This window comes from Xiphias gladius, chromosome 1 (genome assembly GCF_016859285.1).
Source record: "Xiphias gladius isolate SHS-SW01 ecotype Sanya breed wild chromosome 1, ASM1685928v1, whole genome shotgun sequence".
NCBI lineage: Eukaryota > Metazoa > Chordata > Actinopteri > Istiophoriformes > Xiphiidae > Xiphias > Xiphias gladius.
In genome coordinates this window covers 14,527,546-14,552,982 of record NC_053400.1, presented here as the reverse complement: position 1 = coordinate 14,552,982, position 25,437 = coordinate 14,527,546, and the positions used below count along the sequence as shown (strand labels likewise).

Sequence of the window (25,437 nt, the reverse complement as noted above, 5' to 3'; positions counted from 1 at the left end):
CATTAGGCCTGGCAGGTGCTTGCCATTGCAACTGGATGATGTCATCTCGTTCACCACGGCAACTCCAACGGGGCGGTGCCACTCCCCATGGTTTGTCTTCAGTGGTGGTCACCATTGTAACATCACTGGAGCCTCGTCCAAAGCTGTTCCAGCCCCTCACTCTATACTCATAGGTGGTGAAGGGCTCCAGGTTAGTGTCTATTTAAGAGTAAGGAAGGACAGAGGAAGGGATTCAAGAAAATAATCAACAATAATCTATCAATAAGATGTCAATACATTGGTTAATGAATATCATCAATTACCAACACCTGCAGTATATCTGATTATGTGGGATTGATACTGTAATTCAACACAAACAGAAGTATTAGCTGTAATTCCAGTACTCAAATAACCATGTTGTAAAATTGTTTTAAGTTCTATCTGAAACAGCTAATATTTTAATTAAAAACTGTTGGACTGATAGAAGAGAGACCTCTATTTATTGTGGTTCATAGAAATGCCCAAATTTAATAATAATTTTAATGAATGATGTTTGTGAATGGGAATAAGTTGTCTTAGTATGTGACATGGCTCCAGCACAATGAAGTTAAGGGATTTGGAATATACTGTGTACTCCTCACCATGCAGATTAAAAATTTAAAGACAGACATCAAACTAATGGATTTGTGCCTTGCGCTTTATCCAAAGTAACATATAGTAACAATAGTTCCATCGTTGCTATGGGAGTTGTATTGCCAAAATAAACACATGTTATATGAACATAACCCAAATACAGTACATGCAATATCACTGGTGTGTAGTTTTAGATGTCAGGCTATGACTGAAACACTGGGAGACAGGTTATTACAACCCTTCTGCTGAGGTATACATACAGGAACATATATACATACAGATGCATGTGCACACAATTACGCACATATGTGCATTATTTTTAGGAGTATTAAGGGACTACTGCTGTAAATGAGACCATGTTTTAACCCCCATTCTGGGACTCTTGTCTTTACTACTGTGATATCTAAAGCAGCAAAACACACACAGTGACACACGCATGTAAATAAAACACTAAATTTGTCTGCATTCATACACACCCAAAAACTGACATTCTCTGTTTGATTAAGAAGTGATTCAAAAAAGTATAAATATCAGTTATGTGTGAACAATAGAGTATATATTTATAGCACTCATTGCTAATTTGGCACTATCTTTGTGTGATCTACCTTTTTTTTTCCCCAGAGAAGTATAGCATAGGTGTGTGTGTGTGTGTGTGTGTGTCTGTGTGTGTGTGTGTTTGTGTATGAGAAACATCTGGTGTATGGTGGGTGGCGACAGCTTTATGTGCCTCTGCCCAGATGGTGTCACAGCATCGCCTAGAAAGTCTTATCCTAACCGCCCCATGCCCCCCCCACCACCACGCACAAACACACACACACACACACACACACACACACACACACACACACACACACACACACACACACACACACACACACACACACACACACACACACACAGTGAAAGAAACACATACACAGAACCACATTCACTACTGGGGGACATTTAAATAGTAACTAGATGGACACAAACACATGTACTTATAAGTGTACAACCACCAATACGCACACATAACATCAACAACCACAATTAGTCTTGATTAAACAGATGTAACTACCCAGATAAATTATGTGTGGAAGGACCGAAAATCCTGACACAGACGCCTACAAACACCAACACACGTACTCCTACTCCCTTTGGGCTGATAAACAGTAGAGAACATTGAAATGGCATTTAAGCGCCAATCTCTAAGTTTTAATGACACACAAGTGTACAGCACGGGGAGAGTTACCACGTTACAGCTATTAATGTACACTGCAACAGCTGCCTTGGTGTGTGTGTGTGAGTGTGGCGAAGGGCATCTGTCTCTAAAGCCCGCTGATTGCAGCGGCTGACACATTTAGAGTAAGTGCAGAATTGGTTTCTGCAGGCTTGCAATTTCTATGAGCAGTGCGTGTCACAGATGGCTATATTCTGCATTAGTTATTGTTCGTGGCTGAGAGGACTGAAGTGAGAGTCTGAATTTCCAGCAAAGTCAAAGGTCAGAGGCAGGGACGCAAATACATTCTGGTCAATATGTTTAAAATTCAAATTCATTAGGCAGAGAGAAAATATTACTGAATTCGAAATATATTTGATTGAAAATATTATTGATAGATTGAATGAGCTGAAGGGCAATGCTGCTGAATTGAGGCAATAATTTTGGCATCCTATTTTAACTACAACAGCATGTAAAAGAAAGAAACTACTTGTGTGAGTTCACTCAGTCAGCTTGACTTGGTACTTGAAACTACAAACGTGGAAAAGAAACCCCCCCCCCCACAGACTCTGGGAATGAGGATTTCGAAAGAAGCAGGTGTTTAATCTTCCTGGCTGCTCAGATCACTAATTGACTCACAAGCAGCTAAAGCTTTAGTTTCCAAAAATTCTAACAGGCTTAAATGTTTGAGGCAGAGTACAGTGAGGAGCAGTGATTAGAAAATCAGCAGCTGGCTGGACTTGAAGAGGTAGCCCACAGGAGGGATTGAGGGATACAAAAATCCCTTAATGCCACATTTAAAATTGTTTTAAAGATAAATGATAAAACAGATAATTTGCTTTGAAAAGATGGTAAACAGACGGTCAGAAAAGTGACACTTACATAAGTGACATTCACTGGATGAATGAAAGAAAAATTACGGCCTGTTTTCCCGCTGAACACACATGCAAATATACACACGCACACACAAACTCACTAATTACCTGTATAGGTATATCTGCTTGCATCTCCGCTGTACACTACCTCCTCATGCGACAGGCACAGGTTTCCGTCATATCGCATGCTCCCAGTGTGTGTGTGACTGTTTATGTCTGCCATTTTGTATGTATCACTTCTGTTTGCATCTGTAGACAGGCCCACAGTGAGAGTTTCCCGTGTGGTGTCGGCGGAAGGTGAGTATATTTTGGAGGGTGTGTCAGGGTGGGTGTGTGCAGACAGGACCCATGTGCAGGCAGTCATAGATGGATCGAGGTCACAGGAGCCGCAGTAAGCTGTGGATGCTGCAGCTACAGGACACACAGCGCCCTGCAAACACTGGTGCTGGACAGAGGAAGGAGGGAGAGACAGAAAGAAAGAGAGAATAAAGAAAAAGAAAGGGGTTGGGGAAGGAAGATAGAGAAGTTATACAGTATGAGAAAAGTTGTACAGCAAAGTCAGGGGATCAAGAAACAAAAAGGGGGGAAAGTGAAACTATTAGGTTAAAAATATCTATTTTCTTTAAAGGATTAGTCTCTATGATTACACACACCTTTACTTGCATAATGTAAATATGTGCGTGACCGTGTGTATGTGTGTGGTATGCATGGTCCTTAATGACATCATTAGAGCTAATGAGAGTTCCTGCCCTTTGTCCCCTGTGTGTGTATGTGCGTATGTGTGTGCTTTTCTCATGCTGACTTTGGAACATACAACCACCACATGATCCCATTTGATGAATGGAAGATGGCCCAGTCCCCAACTCCTGATGTGACAGTGTGTGTGAATTTTAGAGAGAGAAGAAGAGAGAGGGAGACATAGAGGAAGAAATGTTGCCAATGTCCGTTAGATGTGTAATCCCTGCTTTTTTTAAGTAGTCTACTGGCTTTCATTTCTGAGGTGTGGGAGTCACTTGTGAATTTAATTCCTGTTTTTATTGTCAGTTGATGCAAATTTCATATTAATAGATGCATTTCAATTGTGACTGGCCTTGTCTTTCTGTACATATAGCAAATTTAGTTATCTTGTTTATTTATGTCAGTTCCCCTCTGTAAAGAAAGAGAGGAAAATGCTAAAGTTTTCCTACCACTAATATACACTCTGCAGGAAATACAGATACACAACAAAGATAAGTCAGTAATTAAAATGAGTAAAATACAGCCTCAAAGTATTTGTTTCCAGACTGATCATAAAAAAGCTGCAAATGTGTAGTGTGTCAACTGTAGTTGTAAAACACAACAAGACTAGTTCAAAACCTAGCATATGGTTGGATCGCCCTTTATCTGTTTGCTTCTCTCCTACTCTCTGTGCTCACATATACAGTAGATTAATACAGCTGAATTCCCAATAAAGCTGCTCTCATTTATATGTTTTTCTGTTTCTTTTGTCAGACAACATAACAAGTATGAAATAGTGACTGAAACGCAGCCCATTAAGACTACATGTTAACCAGCAGTCACTTCCAAGCCATTTCCAAGCTGCTGGTCTGCAACACTAAAATCCTGATTTTATAAATGCAACGCCGTCTGACAAAATCACCATACACATGAGTTAAAGAGACCTGCTGTGCTGAGGTTTTGGCTACATTTACTTTTAAAATGATCACTCACAGAGAAAGTTAGAAGCTCATTCACATCTATGTTAGCTGCCACGCGGGCAGTTGAATGAGACACATACAGAGGTGTGCCTGCGGAGGGAAAGCCTGACCCCTGATCACCCTGATAACGCAATAGGAATTGTTTGCGTCTATTAATTTTGAAAGAGCATCAGCCAATGGTGTGACGTCAGCACTCAGTTGCAGCAGTTGATTGACCAGTGGTGTAACTTGATCACGCACTCGGTCAGTCAGTCAGTCAGTCACAGACATTCGCGTTTATAGGGCTGGCCCTGCTGTTGCGGTGCAGCCAAAAAATGAGCAACAACACCACCACAGATACTGGAAAGATGGCTCCTTGAAGCACAGACCGCTAGAAGATGCCCTGTTTTGAAAAACTGCTAGTGGAATTTTAAACTGCAGCGAAGATGTGCTGGACCTATTCTTTTAGACACAGTGTCCTCACATTACTTGTTGGAGGTGCAAACAAACACGATAGAAGAAGCTTGTTTTAGTGTGCAATAGTCCCCACAGATTGGCTAATGATGTGTGGTGGAATGATCCTATCTGATAGACACTCCTGGTTTCTACACATCTAATTTACCAATTGAAATCTTTAAATATTTCATTATTTGCTGCTCCTATGATTGGCTGACATATTGATTACTAATAATGGCTGTGTTTGGAATGTGAGAATAATATTGGTGTGAGTGCACTACATTGTAACGTGTTAAATACTTACACCCGTTTTAGATGGAGTGTACTTTAATTCCATTTATTGCAAAATTAAGTAGCCCTATTTTTCTTCAAGGAACTCGTTTAGCAGATGACTACTTGTGAGAAAATCATTAATCTGTAATTAATGAATGGGTTTTACTATACATTGTATTAAATCTTGTTGCAAAGATAGGAATATTGCAGACTGATAACTAATCGATCTTAATCGATAACCTGTTTGATGGCGCCTCCAAAACAGTGCTGGATTTGGTTACCGCCCCTAAATACATGTATGTGTGTGTGAAAGAAAAGACATTGATTTACCAGCATATACAGAACAATAAACACAAAGACAGACATACAGATGAACACATCACGCATACAAATACAAACACACCTGTATTGACATGCCAGGTGTTGGTCGATCAGCACACACGTGTCGTTGAGGGTCATAGCCAATCCCATTGCAGCATTCTTCTTCCTGATGTATGACCTTAGACCCACAGCACTGCAGTGTTACTGTGGCATTGCCAGCAGGGTGCATTGTGGGATATCCATCTTTGCCCATACAGCAAAGAGAAGTTGAAGAGTTTATATACGCCTGACCACAGCAGACAAAACCTAAAGACGAGAAAATATGCAACATATTATTGTTTTATATGCATTTTCCTTTTTAATCTTACTGTAGCAAGAAACAATTTTCGATGGAACACCTTTCACTGCTAACTGTTGGCCTTTCTATTCTTTTCCTCATCCCCTGTACTTATCATCCTCTGCTTCTCTGCTTATTCATACCGGGCATCCTCTAATACCACTCAGCCTTTGATTCTGCCTCTCTTTTTCTTGCCTTGTTTCCTTTCTTTCCCCCCTGTCCCCCTCCCTCCATGACCTCTCCTCATTCCCCAATCCTTTCCCTTCACCTACGCTTCTTTTACACTCTTCTCTCTAAACTGTAAAAATATTGAGTCAATGCTGGACTGGGGTTGTCTCGAAAAAATTGCCTGTCCCCTCCTCTCTTCAATCTTTATGTTCCCATCTGCGCAAAAAGAGCATTTAAGCTGCTCTGAATATTAGTGTACATCTTCTCTTATCGACTTACATATATTCTCCTCTCCCTCCTCCCCTGCATTCTGCTTTTCCTCTCCTGTGTTCAACTCTCTATACAGCAGTAACATTCAGACTATGCCATCAGAAGAGTGCAGGGGGAGAGCAAGAGTGTTTTTCTGAGAGCTGCCATCTCTGACAGTGATAGGTGATGTCTGTCTGCCACCACTTCACCTTCAGCAGCAAGGTGACATTTAAAATACATGCTATCATCTCCATTTCCCCTGAAAATGTTTCGCAGGTGAATATCAAATTTCAAGCAATTTTTTTTTCTTCACGTTCTCCATCACTTCATATTTCAAAATCAAATAACTTGAGTCACTTTGAACGACCGAAAAATTAAAACTGTTTTATTGCCTGCAGATTTGAGGTAGGGAGACTCATTCTTGGTGGAGAAAATAATGTTCTGGTCTAGAGAACCTTTGTTTGCTACCTTATTCTGTTAAACTGCTAAACAATAATTGGGCATAGAGTACAGTACTAGTTGAATGACTTAGGATATATTTACTCTACTCTAATTGAACTGTAATTTTGTTAGCAAAAGCTAGTTGTGAATGTAGAATGCAAATGCTAGATGTCTAGATAAAACTTTTCAGAAAACACAGACTCCAGTGACTCCAATGACACATGCATATACTTTTTTAAAAGGATGTTTGCAATAATCATAAAAATGGGTGGCAGTGCCTGACAATTGTGCCATCTGTGTTAGGCTGGACTGACAATATAAATTCAATTATAAGTAATTTACATGTGAAAGAAAGTTGCAATTTTGGTCATGACTGGAACTTAATTGGTGTTAAAGGAGTCAAGCTTACTATTTTATTCTGTTTTCAATTTCCGGTGCTTCAAATAAAGCAAATAAATAAAGTACATTCTCACTTTTAACTGTCCTTTGCCTTTTTTGTGTTTTTTGTATTTTGGTTGCTGTCTTAATACCTAAACCACTGCGGTGCTCCCACCTACAATTTTTAACACTATGTAACTAAATGTTTTCACTGCTTTGCCTCAGTCATATACATCCTTAAATGCTTTACATTTTTTTCTTGTATATTTTAGTATTTTGTGTATTGTAATGATGATGATCACCGTTTAAGCATTATGTTAAGCATTGTTTGAGCATTTTAGGCATTAGCATTATTTCAAAACCATGGTCTACCCAGTTCTCTCATAGCTACATCAAATTCATTTAAATTTCTCCTTATATTAAATAAAATGAAAACAAAAGTGAAAAAAAAAATCCAGATCTGGGTGTAAACATATTTTCTATCAAACTATGAGTAAGCAGGTGACTGTTAAACTCAAAGTCAACACTTCCTGCAGGACTTTGCTTCATAAGAGGTTTGATGGTGGAAGACCTCTCCAGTGAGCATGTGATTATACAAATGTTGTACCACAACATAGTAAGGAAGTTCAGAAAACACTGGCGCTTGTGTGTTAGATTAAGGTTCGATCATGGACATGAAGGTGAAATAAAACTGGCAGCAGCTCTTATGGAGGAGCAACAAAACTAAAGTAAGCTGAAGATGGCGAGAAAACATGGTGCCTTTTTTTCCAGTGGCCTTCATAATTACATAAATTCAACCAATCTGGTTACTGTGACACCAGTACAGCTTAGTTGAGGGCGAGGACTCTCATGCTTTGGCCTTGCAATGGATTAGGGCTATTATACTGAGTCAGCAACCACCTGCTGTGAGGATGCATTGGAAATACAAATGAGCATGGCACAGCACGTCTAAAATATCACCACTGTAATGATGGAAGAAGTAAAAATTGTATTTTAATGAGAGAGTGCAACAGTAAAAGGTTCTCATTTTGAATCAGACTGAAAGACTGTTTGGGATTATTTATTTTACATTTAAAATATTCCTACTTTCATGAGGTATTTAGCCAATGTATCCTAACAGTTGATGACATGCTGATCCGTGGTACTATCTACCCCCAGCTGTGGTGCCCATTTTATTTGACAGCAGACATTACACTAAGTCATTGGTTTTGTATCATGGCCTCAGCCTTTAATGGGGCCTCAGCTAGTTGTGGAGTGATAAATAACTTACTGTTTAACACCCTAATCAGCATTCACTCTTTGAGCACATGAAATGCTGTTAATTTAAACAATCATTTCACTTAAAGGCTGAAAATGGAGAATGGCACATATTTTCTACGGTGCTGCTGCAGTGCATTATATCCTCGCCGCATCCATCACAGGCACCATGTGACAGGAAAATGCATGTGTATGTGCGTGTGATTGTGTGACATAAAGGCAGTCTGACGGCTAGTAACTCACTTAGCAGCGGCAGCTGTTGCAGAGCGGGGGCTTGGTGGCCAATTCCCCCAGCGCCTTACTTCAGCTTCAATGACGCGCAAATAAACAGCTCAACACTTTTCCAAAATAGCTTCTCTCCACTTATCCCTCGTCCTCTCAGCATCCTCACCTCTACTCCTCCCTTCCATCCGGACACAAGGCCCTCTACAACTCACAGTTTTTACTCATTTGCCGCCTCTGCGTCTACTCTCTAGCAGTCCAACTGTCTTTCTCTGTATCATCTAACATGTTCTAACACAGCATATCGTAATTCTCTGACTCTAGGAAATGCCTACTTTATCACTTGTAACCTGAAGTTCAGGAGCTATCTTCTACCTTCTGTCCACCCTTCCCTCTACTTCTCTGATCATTCTTTTTTTTTCCTGCATCCCTAACTTCTATACCAACCTATACCTCCCCATTTCTACAGCCTTCCCTCTTTCTCTAGCTAGGTTACCCATGTTCTGCCTTCTCTTACTTCCTCCGTTTCATTTCTCAGTTTGTACATTTCTCTTTTGGCCATGTATCTGCTTGTTCCTCTATCGTCTTCTTCTCTCCTCATCGTCTTGACGTCTTCCTCTTGTTTCCACCTCCCTCTTATCCTCCTTTCCTTCCACTATAACTCTCTCTCTCTCCACTCACCTCATAGGTCTACATCGTTTGTTTACCCTTTTGCAGCTAAACTTCACTATTGTATTATCATGCGTTCAGCAGAAATCCAATCCCTGTCTCTGTGAGTGTTATCTGTGTATAGGTGTGTGTGACATGATTGCACATTTGTGTTAACGTTTCGAAACACACCTCCTATTTTCTCTTCCTCTCTATAAGCTTTGTGTGTATGTGTATGTGCATGCGTATGCATGCGCGCGTATGTATTAACAACATTTTATCACACACCTCTTGTTTTCTCTCTTGCATTGCAGAATGCTTCAGCCCTAATCTTCAGATTTATGTTGGATTTGCATACATTCGTTAATAGCATCGGGAGCAGCGCGTCAACACAAGGTGCTTAGACAACGTGAATTATTATTAGGGTTTCAGTCATTCCACTTAATGATAAGTCAATATTTAGCCCTGCCAATGAACTACTGATAAAAGTGTGTGTTGTGGATTAGGGTTATCCGAGCTCTCTAGGAGACCAAAACCCCTCCACAACTTTAAACAAACCAAACACTTTTAAATACCTGAATATATTACAAGGGGTTTGGCACAAAGTGCAGAGCAAGTGCGCACATACACAACTTGCGTGCATGAACATCAGCGCACACACACACACACAGACACACATTGAAGAATCTTCCATTGACACAGACTGGTGGCACACATCTGCAAACTCACACACAGAAAGAAAGAAGCACATAAATGCTGATGTACTTTTTAGCGATTTTAGCTTATCACACACACATAAGATATAAACATACGCATACTGTATATCTGTATGTATATATACCTGTATATGTAGATATATACAGATGGGGGGACAAATTAAAGGAAAAGAAACCAAAGTGTATTAGTAATGTGATGTTCCACAACAAGCCTTTAGAACATCTTCAGTGCTCCTTGTCATAAATTCTTCAAGAGTATTTAACTCAACTGGAGGGATGAATAGTGTTCTTCCAAAGGACATTCCCTCATTTGGTGTTTTGCTGATGGTGGTGGGGAACGCTGTCCAACACATCACTGAAAAATTTCCCATAGGTGTTTAACCACCTACAGGACCCCTAAAATCCCCTAAGAGCCCACTGGGAACATCTTGAAGGACTACTAAGACCTCGTAAAGGACTGCTACAAACTCCAAAAGACACCTACAACCTCCTTAATGACCACAAGAACCTCCTAAAGGACTTCTGAGTGCTCTTAAAGGACCACTCCTCGAACCCTCTAAACGACCTCTACATCCTTCCCACTGACTACTAAAATTTTCAAAGCTACATTAAGAACGTTCTCAGTGACCATTATAACCTCCGAAAGGACCAATAGAACCTTCTTAATGACTACTAAAAACATCTAAACTACTCATAGAACCTCCTCAATGACTACTAAAACATTCAGAATGATCTCAATGATCCCTAAAAGTTACTATAAGACCTGTAAAACCTCCTCATTGGCCAACAGAACCTCCTAAAGGCCCATTAGAAACCTCCTGAAGGACTACTATGACCTCTTAAAGGACCACTTGAACCTCTAAATTGCCCCCTAGAAACTCCTAGAGGACCTGTAGAACCTCTTCCACTATAACCTCCTAAACTTTCCCTCTTTGTCATTGACCACTAAAACTTCCAAAACTACATGTATAACTTTCTCAATGACCATTAGAAGCTCCAAAAGACCCCTAAAAACTCCCAGAGGACCTCTAGAACCTCCTCAGTGACCACTACAACCTCTTAAGGGACCTCCATAACCTCTTAAAGTACCACTAGAACCTTCCTGATGACTACTAAAACCTAAAACCATCCGTAGAACCTCTTTAATGACCACTTAAACCTTGTAAAAAACACCTAGAAAAATCTAAAGGACCAATAGAACCTTCTGATTGACCTCTAAATATCTGCAATGATCCTGAGAACCTCCTCAGTAATCAACACAACATGTTTGTTGTAATGCATTTGTTAAAAAAACAAAACAAAAAATGGCTCTTATCAAACTCTCAATAAATGGTATCAGCCTAAAAAATCCATTATTAGTTGGCCTCTAGTACACATGCACACACCACACACTGCAGGAAGAAGTGTGTGTGTGTGTGTGTGTGTTTGCATGTGTGCACTTTGTGCTCTGAAGGGGCTTGACTATATGCCATGTTGTGAGATGAAATCAGATTGGATTGACTTTCTCACAGAGTGCACAGTGTTCCCCTGTGGACACACACATGTGGATGTCGTGGCAGCAAGCACACACATATTCAAAGACACACACACACACACACACACACACACACACACACACACACACACACACACACACACACACACACACACACACATACACACACCTACTCTTCTCCCAGATGACTGGTTGTCCTCTTGTCTTTCTGATGTCTTTTTAAAAAAATCTCAACATTACCAGCTGGGCGTGATTCAGTGCGTGTGTGTGTGCTGAGCTTAGGTAAATGCTTTGGTGGCACTTATATTTCACCACTCTACAGGGATTCACTAAAGATTGAGACACAGGAAGCAGCTGTTCGTGTATGTTTAAAGTGTCTGTGAGAGAGCAACAGAGAGACATGAGAGAGAAGGACGGGGTTGAGGAAAGAGGAAGTGATAAAGAAATGAACAACTAAAAGAGTTAAGAAAGTGATATAACAGGAAAAAATTGAAAGATGTGAGGTAAGATGAGTATGAGATTTGCTAAAATAAAGAACATAACATATTGTATTATGTAGTCCACTATGTGCGCAAAAATCATCAAGTACAAAAATGTTTTGTTTGTACCCATATAAAGTACATATCCCTCACATGTACTGAGCCACAGAAATTTACATCATAAGTTTAGGGTGGATGAAATAGATGGATAGATAACCCCTTTTTTTGTCAATTACAGACACATAAACATTTTATTCATTATAGGGATTTAAGCACTTCATGTTTTATAGCAGACTGATTTGGAGACCTCAAGTAATCCCACATGCCCTCCACTACCCAGTCTTTACACATTTTGCGACAAACATTGCAGCTGACAACACAATGACCCATGGCCCACCTCCTCCAGGTTATCTGTCACTGTCATCAATGTGTTTTTCGAGTTGGTGAGTTGGGGTGCTGGCAAGCAAGTATAGGTTATCCAGCACCTCTATGACTATATCGGTAGATACTTCCAAGCCTTATGTACCTCTCCAACGGAGAGACCTTCCTGCTCGGTGTCAGAATAAATAACTTTACATTTGCATTTACAATTGCAACTTTTAGCAGAAGACATGAGGCAATTTGAGGTAACACATGAAAGAAAGAGGCTAAGTCTTTGTTGATCTCAAGAAACTGACAGAATTCATTTTAAAATCATTGGGTTTTTTTTGGTGTCATTTTCACTGTAATTTTCTCATTATGAATGCAAGTGAACTGCAATCTTGTTTTTGAAATCAATAAGTACTAGGAACGCTTCTTCAGGAGCCAAACAGTCTGGTTCAACTTAAAGGCTGTTAAGTTTACCTGAAACTGTTTTAAATGTTTTAAATATAAGTAATCCAGTAGTAATCACTTGCTAAAAATGCCTAGGTGTATGTTCTTGTGCATGTGAGATCAATATGCTCCCTGTTCTTACCTGGAATTTGTGTGTTTTAATGTTAACTTTTATTAAATCCACAATGTGTCACAGGAACAACATCAAGAATAACACAATGGCACATAAAGTGAACACATATATACACACACAAACACATATAGCAGTCTGTCCTCATCTCTGTGCTCCTGACAGCTTCTGGTTTTATTCTTGCCAGTCATTAAAGTAAACCTAATAGAAAAGCCATCATCATAAATACATTAACAGAGAGAGAAATGTCTTCCTGTGTTCAGAGAGTACTCAATCTTCTAAAGCAGCCAGACGCTGGTGTTTGGAATGAACTTCTGCTGGCCATTTGCTACCCATCATTGATGAGGGGCTTTTGGCAATGATGAACACACACACACACACACACACACACACACACACAAACAGAGGGAAATACACACTCAGAAACTGTTGAGAATCTTTGGCAGAAACAATGAAAAGACATGCAAAGGTGGTGTGTCTCTGCATAAAAAACTATTCAGATACATAAATAGAAACAGATACAGAAAGTGAAGCATGCATGCACCAGGTTGAAGTAATATACCATGCACACTTGCACACACTTATACACACAAACGCATCCACTCTCACAACTCCGCCAGGCTCGGGATGAGCTAGCTTAACTACTGGGATAATTTCCCTCCAGCAAATGGTCACTGTGCCCTTGAAAAACATATTTGATTATTACTTTTTCCTCCCCCTCCTCTTTTTTTCTTTTAGCATCATCACAGCCATTTTCATCACGCGCTCTGATGATGGCACGGCAAGGCGCGTTAAGATAACACCCCGGCACCGCCAGGCTTTTAACACTTAAACGGTGAAAAGGGATATTCAGATTTGTCCTTGAACGTTTGGATGGGGCCTGCTGGGCTGGGACAGACGGAAGGAGTTAAAGAAATGCGCACATTTTTAAGATTCACTCAATTTAAGAAAAAGTGAGGTGGGGAGGGCATTTATGGTAGCACCCACAGTGAGAGATCGGCTAGGCGGGGTTGAAGGGCAGATGGAAGAGTTAAAGAACTGCACACTATAAAGAAAAGTGTGAAGGGGAAATGATTAGTGGAGCGCGCACAGTGAGGCAGGGGACTTAGGGAAAGTCAGGGAGCAACGGGAGGCCAAAGACACCACACACATTCTTTTAAACACCATCTAATCTCACCTAAGTCTTAGCTAAACATGTTACATACAACCTCAGAGAGAGAAGAAAAGAGGAGCAAATGAAGAGCTTAAAAGTTGGTCTTGAACCTACAACACAGGAGGAAATGCTGCAAAAAACTGAGGCACTTTTGTCCAAAAACAAACAGTATTTAATCTACTTGAAAGTGAAATGAAAGCTGTTTAAACAAACTGGCAGATTTGGAAGGGAGGGATTTAGCACAGAGACTTTGTGTTATTGTAACTCTGGATGCTGAGGAAAGGATTACAGACCATCTCAATAATTCCCCAAAGTTTAAAACTGGCCAGAGTAGAAGCTAGGCTGGCCAATACAGATGCCATTACAAGTGTCACTTGACCAGGTAAGTTTGAATAACGTCACATGTATGCAGGAACCTATTATGACTTACTTCAAGTCTACGCCGGCCAAACTGCAAAAGCAGCGCGTCAGCAGCAGCTGCACGCTCCTGTCAGCGACAAACTATCTGTTCAGCCACAGTAACGCAGTGTACTTGGAAGCATTTTGACAGCTCACAACCCAATACACCATAAATGTAGCTAGGCTTGTAAATTGGAAGAAAAATCGACTCGAGGCCTAAAAAGAGGCTTTGTGACTCAGTTATGCGATTAAAGTGCAAGTAAGGCACCAGCCATTACGTGGTTTTGTACTGATTAAAATTGAAATCCTATCTATAGCAAACCTAAAAAACCTAAAGTCCTAGTTGAAATAAGCTAAAAAGTATACTATTCATGAAATTCTAGTACCTATTTGCATAATAAGGAAAAACTGTGCTCTCTCTCATTACAGAGTGACACTGACGACCCAAGAAAAAATAAGAGAGAAAAAAAGAAAAGTCTCCATCAAGTAAACACAAATATACTTAAAACTTAAAATATGCCAGGGTGCATACTGAGCAGGCACATAGACTGGTGGGTGCTGAGTGGACAGGAATTATATCAACCTACACTATGTACAATATATCGAGGGAGAAAAGTTTGTTAAACCCTAAGAAATGTTATTGAAGAACACTGCCTACTGGGTCAGCTTTTTTTCATTTCCTGTGTTTCTTTGAGACAACTTGAGTGAAATCCCTTTCCTTACGCTGATTCTATTTCACCTGATTTACACTGGATGCTCAAACAGTCCAGCCTGAAGTGCACATGTATGTATGTGGTAGAGCGCGCTCATGGAACTGTGTGTTGCATACTTTTTGATTAAGTCTACATTTACTTGCAATTCTGTGTGTTTACACATGCATGTTTTCTTGTGAGAGTGTGTGTGGTTCTAGTGTTTGTGTGTGGATGCTTGTAAGTATATCTACGTGTGCACATGTGCATGTAAGGCAGCACGTGTATCTGTTGCCAGACGGCTGTCTCCTGGCATTGCTGTTCCCCTGCAGTGTGTGTGTATGGTTGTTGACAGTGTGGACGGTAATGTGTGATAGATCGCACTTCAGGGACCCCATAATCACATCAGCCTAACCTAGTCTATCAGCTGGGCACAATGGGATACCCTTCACTCCTCCTTTAATCTGCTCCATCTAGCTCTTCACCACTCTTCTCTGTTGCTGTCTCTCACTTTCTTTCTTGCTCTTTCTGTTTTTTCAGTTTCCTTTGACTGAGGAAATTTTACAGTTCTTTAAAACATCTTTCCTTCCTTTCTTCATTCTTTCTTCCAATAATTCTTTCTCTGTCTCATCTTTCTTTCTTGCTTCATCATTTTTATTTCATCTTGCATTTTTTCTTACAATTTAAATTTCTAGTGTTTGTTATAAAATTGTATTTAATTTGTATCCTTCGCTTATTTCTTTCTCTCCCTACTTTTTTATAGTGTATTCATTTTGTATTCATCACAATTATTTACTTTAAACTGAATTGCATTTAATCTGTAGTCCTCTCTTAATTGCATTTTAAGTGTTAATTTCTTTCTTTCTTCCTCTCTCTTTCTTTCTATTTTTCTTTCTTTCACAGATCTCAAGTCTCTCACTATATCATTAAAAATACAAAACCCTGGACATGGTGAGAGGGAGCAATGAGAATGAGTTTTGCCAAGGTTAAGTATCCTATCCTATAATAGGTGTTGCTGTGTGCATGTTGTGTGAGTGTGAGTGTCTTGAAACAGACGTGTGGGGTCGAGGTTGCAGAGCCGGCCCCAGGGCTTCCCGACAGCGCAGTGCACCCGGCAAATGGCCCTTAGCCTTGCTAGCACCGCTAGCCCTGCGATCCATCATACCATATGTTCTCAATGGGGAAGCTAACGCTAATGACTGATGAGTGGAAGGGAAGGGGGCATAATGGGAGGGAGGGAGAAGAGTAGGACGAGTAAGAAAAGATGGTAAGAGAAGAGAGGAGGAGCAAGAAGCCAGAGGAAGAAGCAGAGAGGGTGGGGAAACAATTGAGTAAAAGTAACAAAGAAGATGACAAAGGAGAAGAGGAGATGGGAAATAAATAAAAGAAGGAGATGGAGAGAGAGAGGAGGTAGGGAGCATATACACTTCTTGGGACGCCTCCCTCAAATGAAGGATGACCATATAGCCTGCTCGGTTGGAACAGAAAAGAGGATCTAGCGGAGAGAAAGAAATGGAAACAGATGAGACGAAAGAAGTGACGATGTGATGGACTGTACTAAAAAAATTAACAAGCGTTACTCAGTATTTGAAAGTGAAAAACTTCTAAAAGAAAGTCCTATCGACAATATCATAAAAAGACAACATGTTGAAAAAAGACAAAGTAAGAAAATAAGTTTTTCTAATAAGGGAGAGAAACAAAAGATAACAGCCATGAAATCCAAAAATGTTATGAAATACAAGTATTCTTATTTTACTCACTTGCTTTCTAAGAACTTTTTAGTTGGCATACATTTATTTTTTGTGTGGGTAGGGATCATATGTGTGTGTCAGTGTGTGCCTGTGTGTTTGTGGGTAGGCTAATGGAGTACTATGGGCCTGCCCATATGGGGCCATTGTTTATGTGTGATGAATAGAGTCCACGTGTCTGTCTCTGGCACTCAACTCTGAGCGAACCATGCCGAGGGCACCCTGTTGATTCTGTGTGTGTGCTTGTGTGTATGTGTGGGTGCATGTAATATGTCTATATGTGAGAGTGTGTGTGTGTGTGAAGGAGAGAGAATGAGTGTGTATTTGTCCTGCTGTGTGCTTGGCAGTGCCCTCAACGGTGCCATCCCAAGTGTGTTTCATCATCATCTGCCATGACAAAGATGTCTAATGACACACACATACACCCACACCTACACATATACACACACACACACACACACCCACACCTACACACACAGACACACACACACACCCACACACAGTCCCATCTGTGCCATGGTATCCGGCAGCTTCGGGACACTGCAGGAGAGGAAGAAAGGGAAACGACCCCACGTTCCTGCACCATGTGTCTAATGCAACCCTCTTTGCTTTATTCTCATGTCCCGTCATTTTCTATCTTCTCTGTCACTCGCCTTTTCTCCAAATAAACATTAAGACATCACCAGGGACTAAACTTAGACAAAATCCTTTCTGGGCCACAGTATTTAGTTTTCTGAACAAAAGGCCCTTTTGTTGATTTGACTTTACAATGGAGGATTTTCTCTGGACAAAAGCAGTTTTGTATCAAGAAGGCTCAGCAGGCCATCAAACTTCATCCAATGTGCTTTCATTGTTAAGCAAAAAACTTAATTCTTATTCGAACAACAGTGGATGTTGGTTTATGTTTGTGTCCACGCTTTTCCTTCACTCACCTGGGGTATATGTATGCACTTCCCCCCTCTCAGCATCACCGCAGCACACCAGTGTATCATCTACAATCCGGCCTCCACAGCATTGGACCTCATAGCCATCATGCAGGCTCCTACTACAGCAGAGCTGGCTGCCTTTCATGGAGTAAGGAACCCCCCCACAGCAGCTGTCACCCAGCCCCACTGAGACCCTGCCCTGCGAGTGGTCAGGACAGCAGTATTCATCTACAAAGACAAGGACAGATGAAGGAAACGCTTGAACAACATGGACAAGCATAGACTCAAGTCAAGTAGAAATGGGCAAATTTCATGTAAATATAAACACATGAACCAATCCGAAACTCACTGGTTTTCACATGAACATAGTATCCTCCACAGCACTGGTGGTCAGGAAGAGCTTGGAGTAGTTTGCCATTGCAACAGACTGGGTTGGAGGAATTACTCAAACTCAGGTAACTGCCCTCACAGCAATGATAATGTGGCTTCTTTGTGTACAATAGTCCACTGCAGCAAACCTAGTTAACATAGAGTAGCACACACAATCAGTATACACACAGATGCACACACGAGAGAGTATGCACAGAAAAAAAATCCACAATAAACTACTTGTGTGGGCATTGAACGTGACTATCTGCCAAACAGGAGGCCATTTGACCATTTAGGGGAATGTTTCTATGTAGGTCCACTTTCCCTAAAAATGATTGTTTGAGGGGTTTCATACACCCAGTGGTGGAAGAAGTACTCAGATCTTTTACTTAAGTAAAACTGCAAAAGTATTTAGCATCAAATTGTACTTAGAGTTCCAAAAGTAAAGATATTCATTATGTAGAATGGTCCACTTCACAACAATAGATATTATTGCATTATAGTTATTAATACATTAATGTACATATCACTTTAATGTTGCAGCTGGTAAAGATGGGGCTAATTTAAATACTGTATATACTGCTGCGTAATTAAATCCATAGCAGCACATCATCATTTATTTATATGGTTATATTTTGTATTAATAATTTAATCTCTGTAGAGTAACTTGTAACTAAAGATTTAAAATAGATGCAGTGGAGTAAAAAGTACAACATTTGTCTCCGAAGTGCATTAGAATAGAAGTACAAAGTAGCATAATAATGCAATTACTCAAAAGTCTACTCAATACTTGAGTAAATACTTTACGTTACTTTACTCCAAAACATATACCCAGACCACAATACTAAAACACGTAACTGTCTTTTGCCCCTCCACCATGTAAAATCCGTAACTTCACGCCTTCTGCAGTGGCCCAAATGGCTATGGTTATCGAAGGCCTACACTCATAAACCCTTTTTATAAAACTGATTTCTGTCCTGGATTTAGAAATGACATCATATTACATCTGTGTGTTTGTCAACATTGATATAAAGAACCAGTATACTATATGCTTAATTACAGATGCAAGACACTGATGGAATACAGTTTCTTTGTGACTTCATGGGACTCTGATAAGTATCACAGTTTAAACATTAAACTGCATATCATATCACACTGTTTCATTCAGGACAAGACAAATACTATTTCATTAACCTAGAAAAGGAAGCAGCCTGTGTACCGAACAGTTCTCCTTAGTGTTGTAAACTTGTATATACAATGTAATGGGTTATTCTGTGAGCACGTTAGTGGTATAGGGCGATTTTTTCCTAGGTTTTAATCAGTGTGGGTTTGCGTGTGCTCCATCTAAGCATGTCCACTTGCAATACTTAAATGGGTGTGTATGTGTGTATTTGTATGTGTGAGCTTACAGTAAATGTCATTATCGTTTGTGTTTGGGTGCTGTGGGGGTTAATGTATGGCAGGCGGTTTCACTGTGCCAACTTGGCTGGCATTCTGTGACACGAGGATGGAAGTGAATGCAGATGACAAGTTAATCTGTTTAGCGAAATTAATCACTGAGAGGATGGCCATGCATCTCATATAAATAGCGTGCACTCGGAAGAGGAAATGTGAGAGCGTGTGTTTGTCTAAGGGTCTCTATGTATCTTTTCTTGCTTGTGTGCCTATGTGTCTGAGGGCTAATATCCAGAGCGGGTACACAGCAACACTGTATTCTTACTCTCCACTTCAGATCAGCAGCTTAAGCAAAGACCGTGGACTGTTATCTTGTTTTACACAATGTTGTTGTTGCACAGCAAAGGTCTTAATGATTACTCATAACAAGTTCTAGTTATGAGAGACTCTTGTATCTATTGTGGAAAGGTCAGGGGAGAGAGGTTTATGGCAGATTGAAAGATGAAAAACAGAAAATAGCAGGGCAGAGCAGAGCAGAAGAAAGGAGAAATACTGCCCCCACAAAATGCATCATTCTAAACACATCCAAACTTATTGTTTGGGTTACGTCTTGCTTTTCAAAACAGTACATCATTTATACCATATTTCACAACATAAACGCATCACATGTTTCATACAGATGTGTGTGTAGTTCCAGGTAATACTCTTGACTTTGAAAAATGGAGTCCTCTTGAAAAATCAGTATTGAATTATTTTTACCAGTGTATGTTGTTCCTTCCTCTAACACAGCAGCGCAAATGCAGTATTGTCAAAGTGCACAATACCCCCCCCCCCCAAATAAAAAATAATATCAAGGAAAGGAAGAATACAAAAAAATTACAATAGATAGTAAACGTCCAGTAATCACCTGTTTGTCAGGATGGAAGCAGGATGTCCCACACGCACCATGACTCACAGGGCACTGCAGGTAGGAACATCTGAAGCTTAAACCACCTGCACCTTCTGACTCTTCCCCCACAGAGGATGTGACCCCTGTTGACCCACCAGCACATGACCTCAGTGTCCGTCTTAAAACCTCATAACCCAGCATGATGCCACTGGGTCTGCCTGGATGTGACCAATCCAACCTCACCACCCTGAGAGAGAGAGAGAGAGAGAGAGAGAGAGAGAATCGACACATTCATGCACACGCATACATTCATGCATGGTTAATGCCTGACAAAGTTGAGTTATAGTGTCAGGGTGCGTATATCTTTATACACTTCACACTATTGATTTTCCTCTGTTTTATCTCTGACATCTTTGGCAGTGAGACCTGTGTAGTAACACACAGAGTTACAACTTCCACAGTTTTACTAGAGAGAAAATAAGCCACAAATCACCACTTCCTTGGCAACTGTAAGATTTGCCACTCTATGCTTTGGGTCAAACATGGGAAGCAGAGTGTTTTAATGTCATTAAATTTAACTGACTGCAAAGAAAGTGTCAGTTTACCATCATACTTTAGTCATTTTGAAAGCTGTTAAAAATCAACTTCGGGATAATCTTATTAAATTATACAGTCAGAAGACTTTATATAATCTTTATTTAATGAGGTAATCTCAATTATAGAATACAGTAATGGATTACTGTATGCTAAACATTTTAACATTCAAACATTTTGCCCACAGAGTCTGATTTTAAAGTACAATGGACATTTTGTAATAAAAAGAAATTGAATAATGTTATACTTTATTGATACATATTACTAATGCTGAGTAAAAAAAATGTATACCGTCCATTTCACAAGACAAAAAACAGCTCCAAAGTTTGCTGTGATAGTGGCAGCTGTATTGATTCTGTTGTTTCAAACCTGCAAACCAACCTTTTGTGCTGCCAATAAACATTAACGATTACTGCACTCAAACCAAAGGCTATAAAATTTCATGAACCTGGAACAATGGCAACACTCTAAAAATGGTTGAGAAATATTGTCATTTAGAAAAAAGAGAGGTGAGAGCAAGCAGAATGTGGAAGAATAACTAAAAAAACATTTGTATTACCTGGAACTGATCACTTGTGCGCGTGGCGTGCCCAGGTCAGCAGGCAGATCCTCCACAGTAGTTGTCTGAGTAACATTACTTCTCACACATGCATACACAGTACACACCTCCACCTGAAATTCACACACCAACACGGCAGAAAAAAAAAAATAATGCACACGTTTGCCTGTCTGTGTCAGGGCGTGCATGTCTGCTGTTGTTTGTGTGTGTACCTGTACGTTGTAGATTGTAAAAGGAAGTAGGTCCCCCAGCAGGTAAGACCCTGAGTTGCTGTCTACACTGCCATGGAGACGGTCATCGACGTAGATGTAGTAACCAGTAACTGCTCCATTGGGTTGTAATGGAGGGAACCAGAGCACACGTACCGTGTTGCTATCTACTGGAACCACCTCTGGGGCGGACATCCCGTCTGGCTCTGAGGGTGGCACATGTAGGTACAGAAACCCAACATTTTTCAATTCTTAAAGAACAACAAAACGTTTAACAGCTTGAGGACTGGAGACATAGCCATCTTCAAACACACATTTGATGAAAATAGTGTATGACACATATAAGCCTTTACATATAGACTACCTCAAGTGTTGCAGTTCTTTCAAAGTTAGTTTAGTAACAGCCTAATTTTCACACAATGAAGGGAAACACAGCCTGAAACTTCAACACTTTTAACCATCCCTCACTCGAGAGGTGTATATGCATGAGTGTGTGTGAGAGAGAGAGGGGAAGAGATGGAGATGGACAGACAGAGCTTATCGGCATGTGATTACTCTATTTGTACAGAACGTCAGAGCGGCGGCTGCGTGTGTTTTTGTATGTAACACAAAGAGAAACAGAGTGTGTTGGTGTGCATATAGGAGAGGGTGACTGTGAGTCTGTGTGTTAGTGAGGGAGGGAGACAACCTGTGTGTCCATGCGTGTGCAGTATTGCATTGTTGATGCTCTCTCGCAATAAATTAAATGTGGAGCAGTGGGCTGGGCTTAGGTAAGTGCATTGGCAGCAAATGAATGGGGTTAACTTCTCTCAGCTGAGTACATTTTCACTCAGAATAATAGATTGATGCGGTATGATCAGCTCACTCTTTTTCTCTCTATCTCGTAGTTAACAGCAAATCTTTCTTTGAGACAGTCTCTACCTTTCTGGGTTGTGTTATTAAATTCTCTCTCTTTCTTTCACTGTCCCTTCAATCTAATTCCTTTATTTCCTTTAATTCCCTTACTTCACCCTTCCAAGAAATTCTCTTTCAGCACATCCACAGAGGATACTAAACCAAAACTCCTACGATGATTAATTTAGTATGGTAACCTATAGGAAATGAAGTACGGATACAGAGGCAAAACGAAGGGGGGAATTACGGAGACAGGGAAGGACACCGGAAAATCTGACACATAGAGGACAAGTAAGAGATAATCTGTGAAAGAAAATATAGAGACAGGGAGCAAAATCTCATTTCAAAGAGAGGGCAAAAGAAGTGAGACTATTGTTAATTCAACTGTTTAATGTTTTTCTTCAAATGATAATGGAGATCAAGTTGTAAGTAGAAAAGTGAGAAAGAGAACCAAACACAGACGTAGTGAATATGAGATATGGTGTGTGAGAGAGGTAATAATACAGACTCAATCTATTATTCTAAGTGAAAATGCACTCAGCTAAGAGAAGTTAACCCAATTCATTTGCTGCCAATGCACTTACCTAAACCCAACCTACTGCTCTACAATTCATTTACTGCAGGATGGCATTATCAGCGCAATACTGCACACTGAGCCTCTTTCACTCATACACACACAGACATGCACACACATTTTTCTTGCCAATTAGTCCTGATGTTAGCATTGCCCTATAGATTGCAGGCCATGTAAGGATGGTTGGTAGGGTTGAGCTGCATTAGTTAAAATATATTTGGCCCTGGTGTGTGTGTGTGCATGTGTCTGTGTGTGCACTCTTATGGCTGTAAAATAATGAAATTACCTCCAGAGCCCTCTCAGTTAAACGAGCCGTACTTTGCCTTTAGCACCTAATGATTTTCTAATGTTTTTAATGCACTTTTTATTATACTGCTCAGATTAGAGAGAAAGAGAGAGGCCTCTGACATATGATTATACTGAAACAGAGAAAGAACTGTGAGGGGGGGCAGAAACAGAGAGATGGTCAGAGAGAGGGACTGAGAGGCAAATGGAGACGGAAAGAAAACATCACAAAGGGTAAGTGACCTTTGACATATGATTACAAAGAGTGATTTGAAAGATAACCCTTAAATGATGAGAGACCGGGTTGAGAGTTGAAGAGGAAATGGAAAGAAAAGTCCTGATGACAGTTGGATAGCCTGTGCAATTCATAACTACAGATAGTAAAAGCTGACCCTGATTGAAAAGGGAAATACCAGTAGATCTAAGAACAGATATACTTACTGATATTCCATTTAATACCCTCTCAAAGCCCCAGATTTTACATCCTGATAGAGAGTCCCAGTTGTTCATTTTACAAATATTAACAGATTATGCAGAGACAGCTAAAGCTGTGAGAACAGATGAAGCTCCGTTAAAGAGGTGTATCATAATGATATCTTTGCATATTTTGGTGGAAGTTTTCAATTTGAACAAAAAGAACAGATATATTTTTTATCTTTTTTCTGTAGAATTACAGAATATATGATCTAACTATCTGGAAACGCCAGAGTGATGTATTGTAATTGTATCGTAAAGTAAAGTAGTTACAGCCTGCAAAAGACATGGGAACAGACATGTTTGAGCACAGCTTGTGTGTATGACTGTGTGTGCAGGTTGTGTGTGTTGCCAACAAGCATTTTACAACACCTTAAATCTGCCTCACACACACACTTTGTATTGATTTCATGCCTCACTACATGATGTGTTTAACATCTCCTGTGAAACACAGAGACACAGAGAAATGCACACTAACACAGACACCTCTCTTGGATGTATTGAATTTATGTACTGTACATGACACAATTATACATACATATAAGCCCAACCGCATCCTCATACATATATACTGTATGAAGTAAGGATGCAAATATTAAGTGGTTTCTAAAATAAATTGTTGGCAAAAAATCCCATAAATGTACACATACCTCCATCCGCTGTGGTGACATTAACTATTGTCTTAGTTGTATTATGTGCTCCGTTGGACACCTGTAATGACACCAGATATGTGGTACTGGGCCAAAGGTCACTTAACACCGTGGAGTTCATCTCAGGGGGTAAAGCCAAGATTTGACTTGACTGGGGAGACTTTATGGTGAGTAAGTACGATTCAACCTCTCCCTGCAGATCTTGCAAAGCTGAGAAAGACATGAAGATTGAGGGAGAAGAGTGAGGGAGCAGTCAAAATAAAAACATTATTTTGCGTCTCTATTTTTGCTTTTTGGTAATTGTCAAATGACAGAACAATCTTCACAGAACATCTTCTCATGAAAGTGAGCTTGTGTGTGCATCTAATATGTGTGTGTGTGTGTGTGTCCATTCTCTTGTCCTTGTGAAAAACAATTTGAGTTTCAAACCTTTCTAAATAAAGACCTTTGTTGGGCATACTATGTGTGTTTGAGTGGGTGTGTTTGAGACAGAGGGTAATCTTACAGGGTTGTGTCCAGTTGACCTGCACTGCAGTGTGATTGATAGCGTGGGCAGACAGAGATGGAGGATGGAGGGGAACCCCCGCCATGGTCACTGCAGTAACCGTCTCTCCTGAGGAGAAGCCCACATCATTATGGACCACTAACTGGTACTCGTAACGGGTGAATCTGTTGAGTGACAATATTTCTGTTAGAAAAAATAATAAATGCTACTATAGACAAGCTCCTGGTGCAAGTACCACCTGAAACTGCAAATCAATCCCATATTGATCGAATTAAGAAATAACAAATATGATAGTTTTTCTCTGTAAGTGCGATAAGGGGATCATAATTTCATGTCTGTCTTTATCTATTTGTTCACTCTAGAGTTACTCTATGTTACTCT

The 25,437-nt window shown here is 40.2% G+C and overlaps 1 protein-coding gene across 1 annotated transcript in view; it reads right to left on the bottom strand.

Moving 5' to 3' along the window:
• ush2a (Usher syndrome 2A (autosomal recessive, mild)) overlaps window positions 1–25,437 on the bottom strand; it is a 223,593-nt gene that overhangs the window by 59,748 nt on the left and 138,408 nt on the right. Inside the window, exons 56-65 of the mRNA XM_040127015.1 lie at window positions 25,057–25,220; window positions 24,552–24,761; window positions 21,678–21,880; window positions 21,466–21,578; window positions 20,331–20,559; window positions 18,009–18,177; window positions 17,666–17,887; window positions 5,494–5,717; window positions 2,794–3,130; window positions 1–198 (exon numbers count right to left, since the gene is read on the bottom strand). Of these exons, the coding sequence (XP_039982949.1) occupies window positions 1–198; window positions 2,794–3,130; window positions 5,494–5,717; window positions 17,666–17,887; window positions 18,009–18,177; window positions 20,331–20,559; window positions 21,466–21,578; window positions 21,678–21,880; window positions 24,552–24,761; window positions 25,057–25,220 (2,069 nt within the window). The remainder of the gene's footprint in view (window positions 199–2,793; window positions 3,131–5,493; window positions 5,718–17,665; window positions 17,888–18,008; window positions 18,178–20,330; window positions 20,560–21,465; window positions 21,579–21,677; window positions 21,881–24,551; window positions 24,762–25,056; window positions 25,221–25,437) is intronic.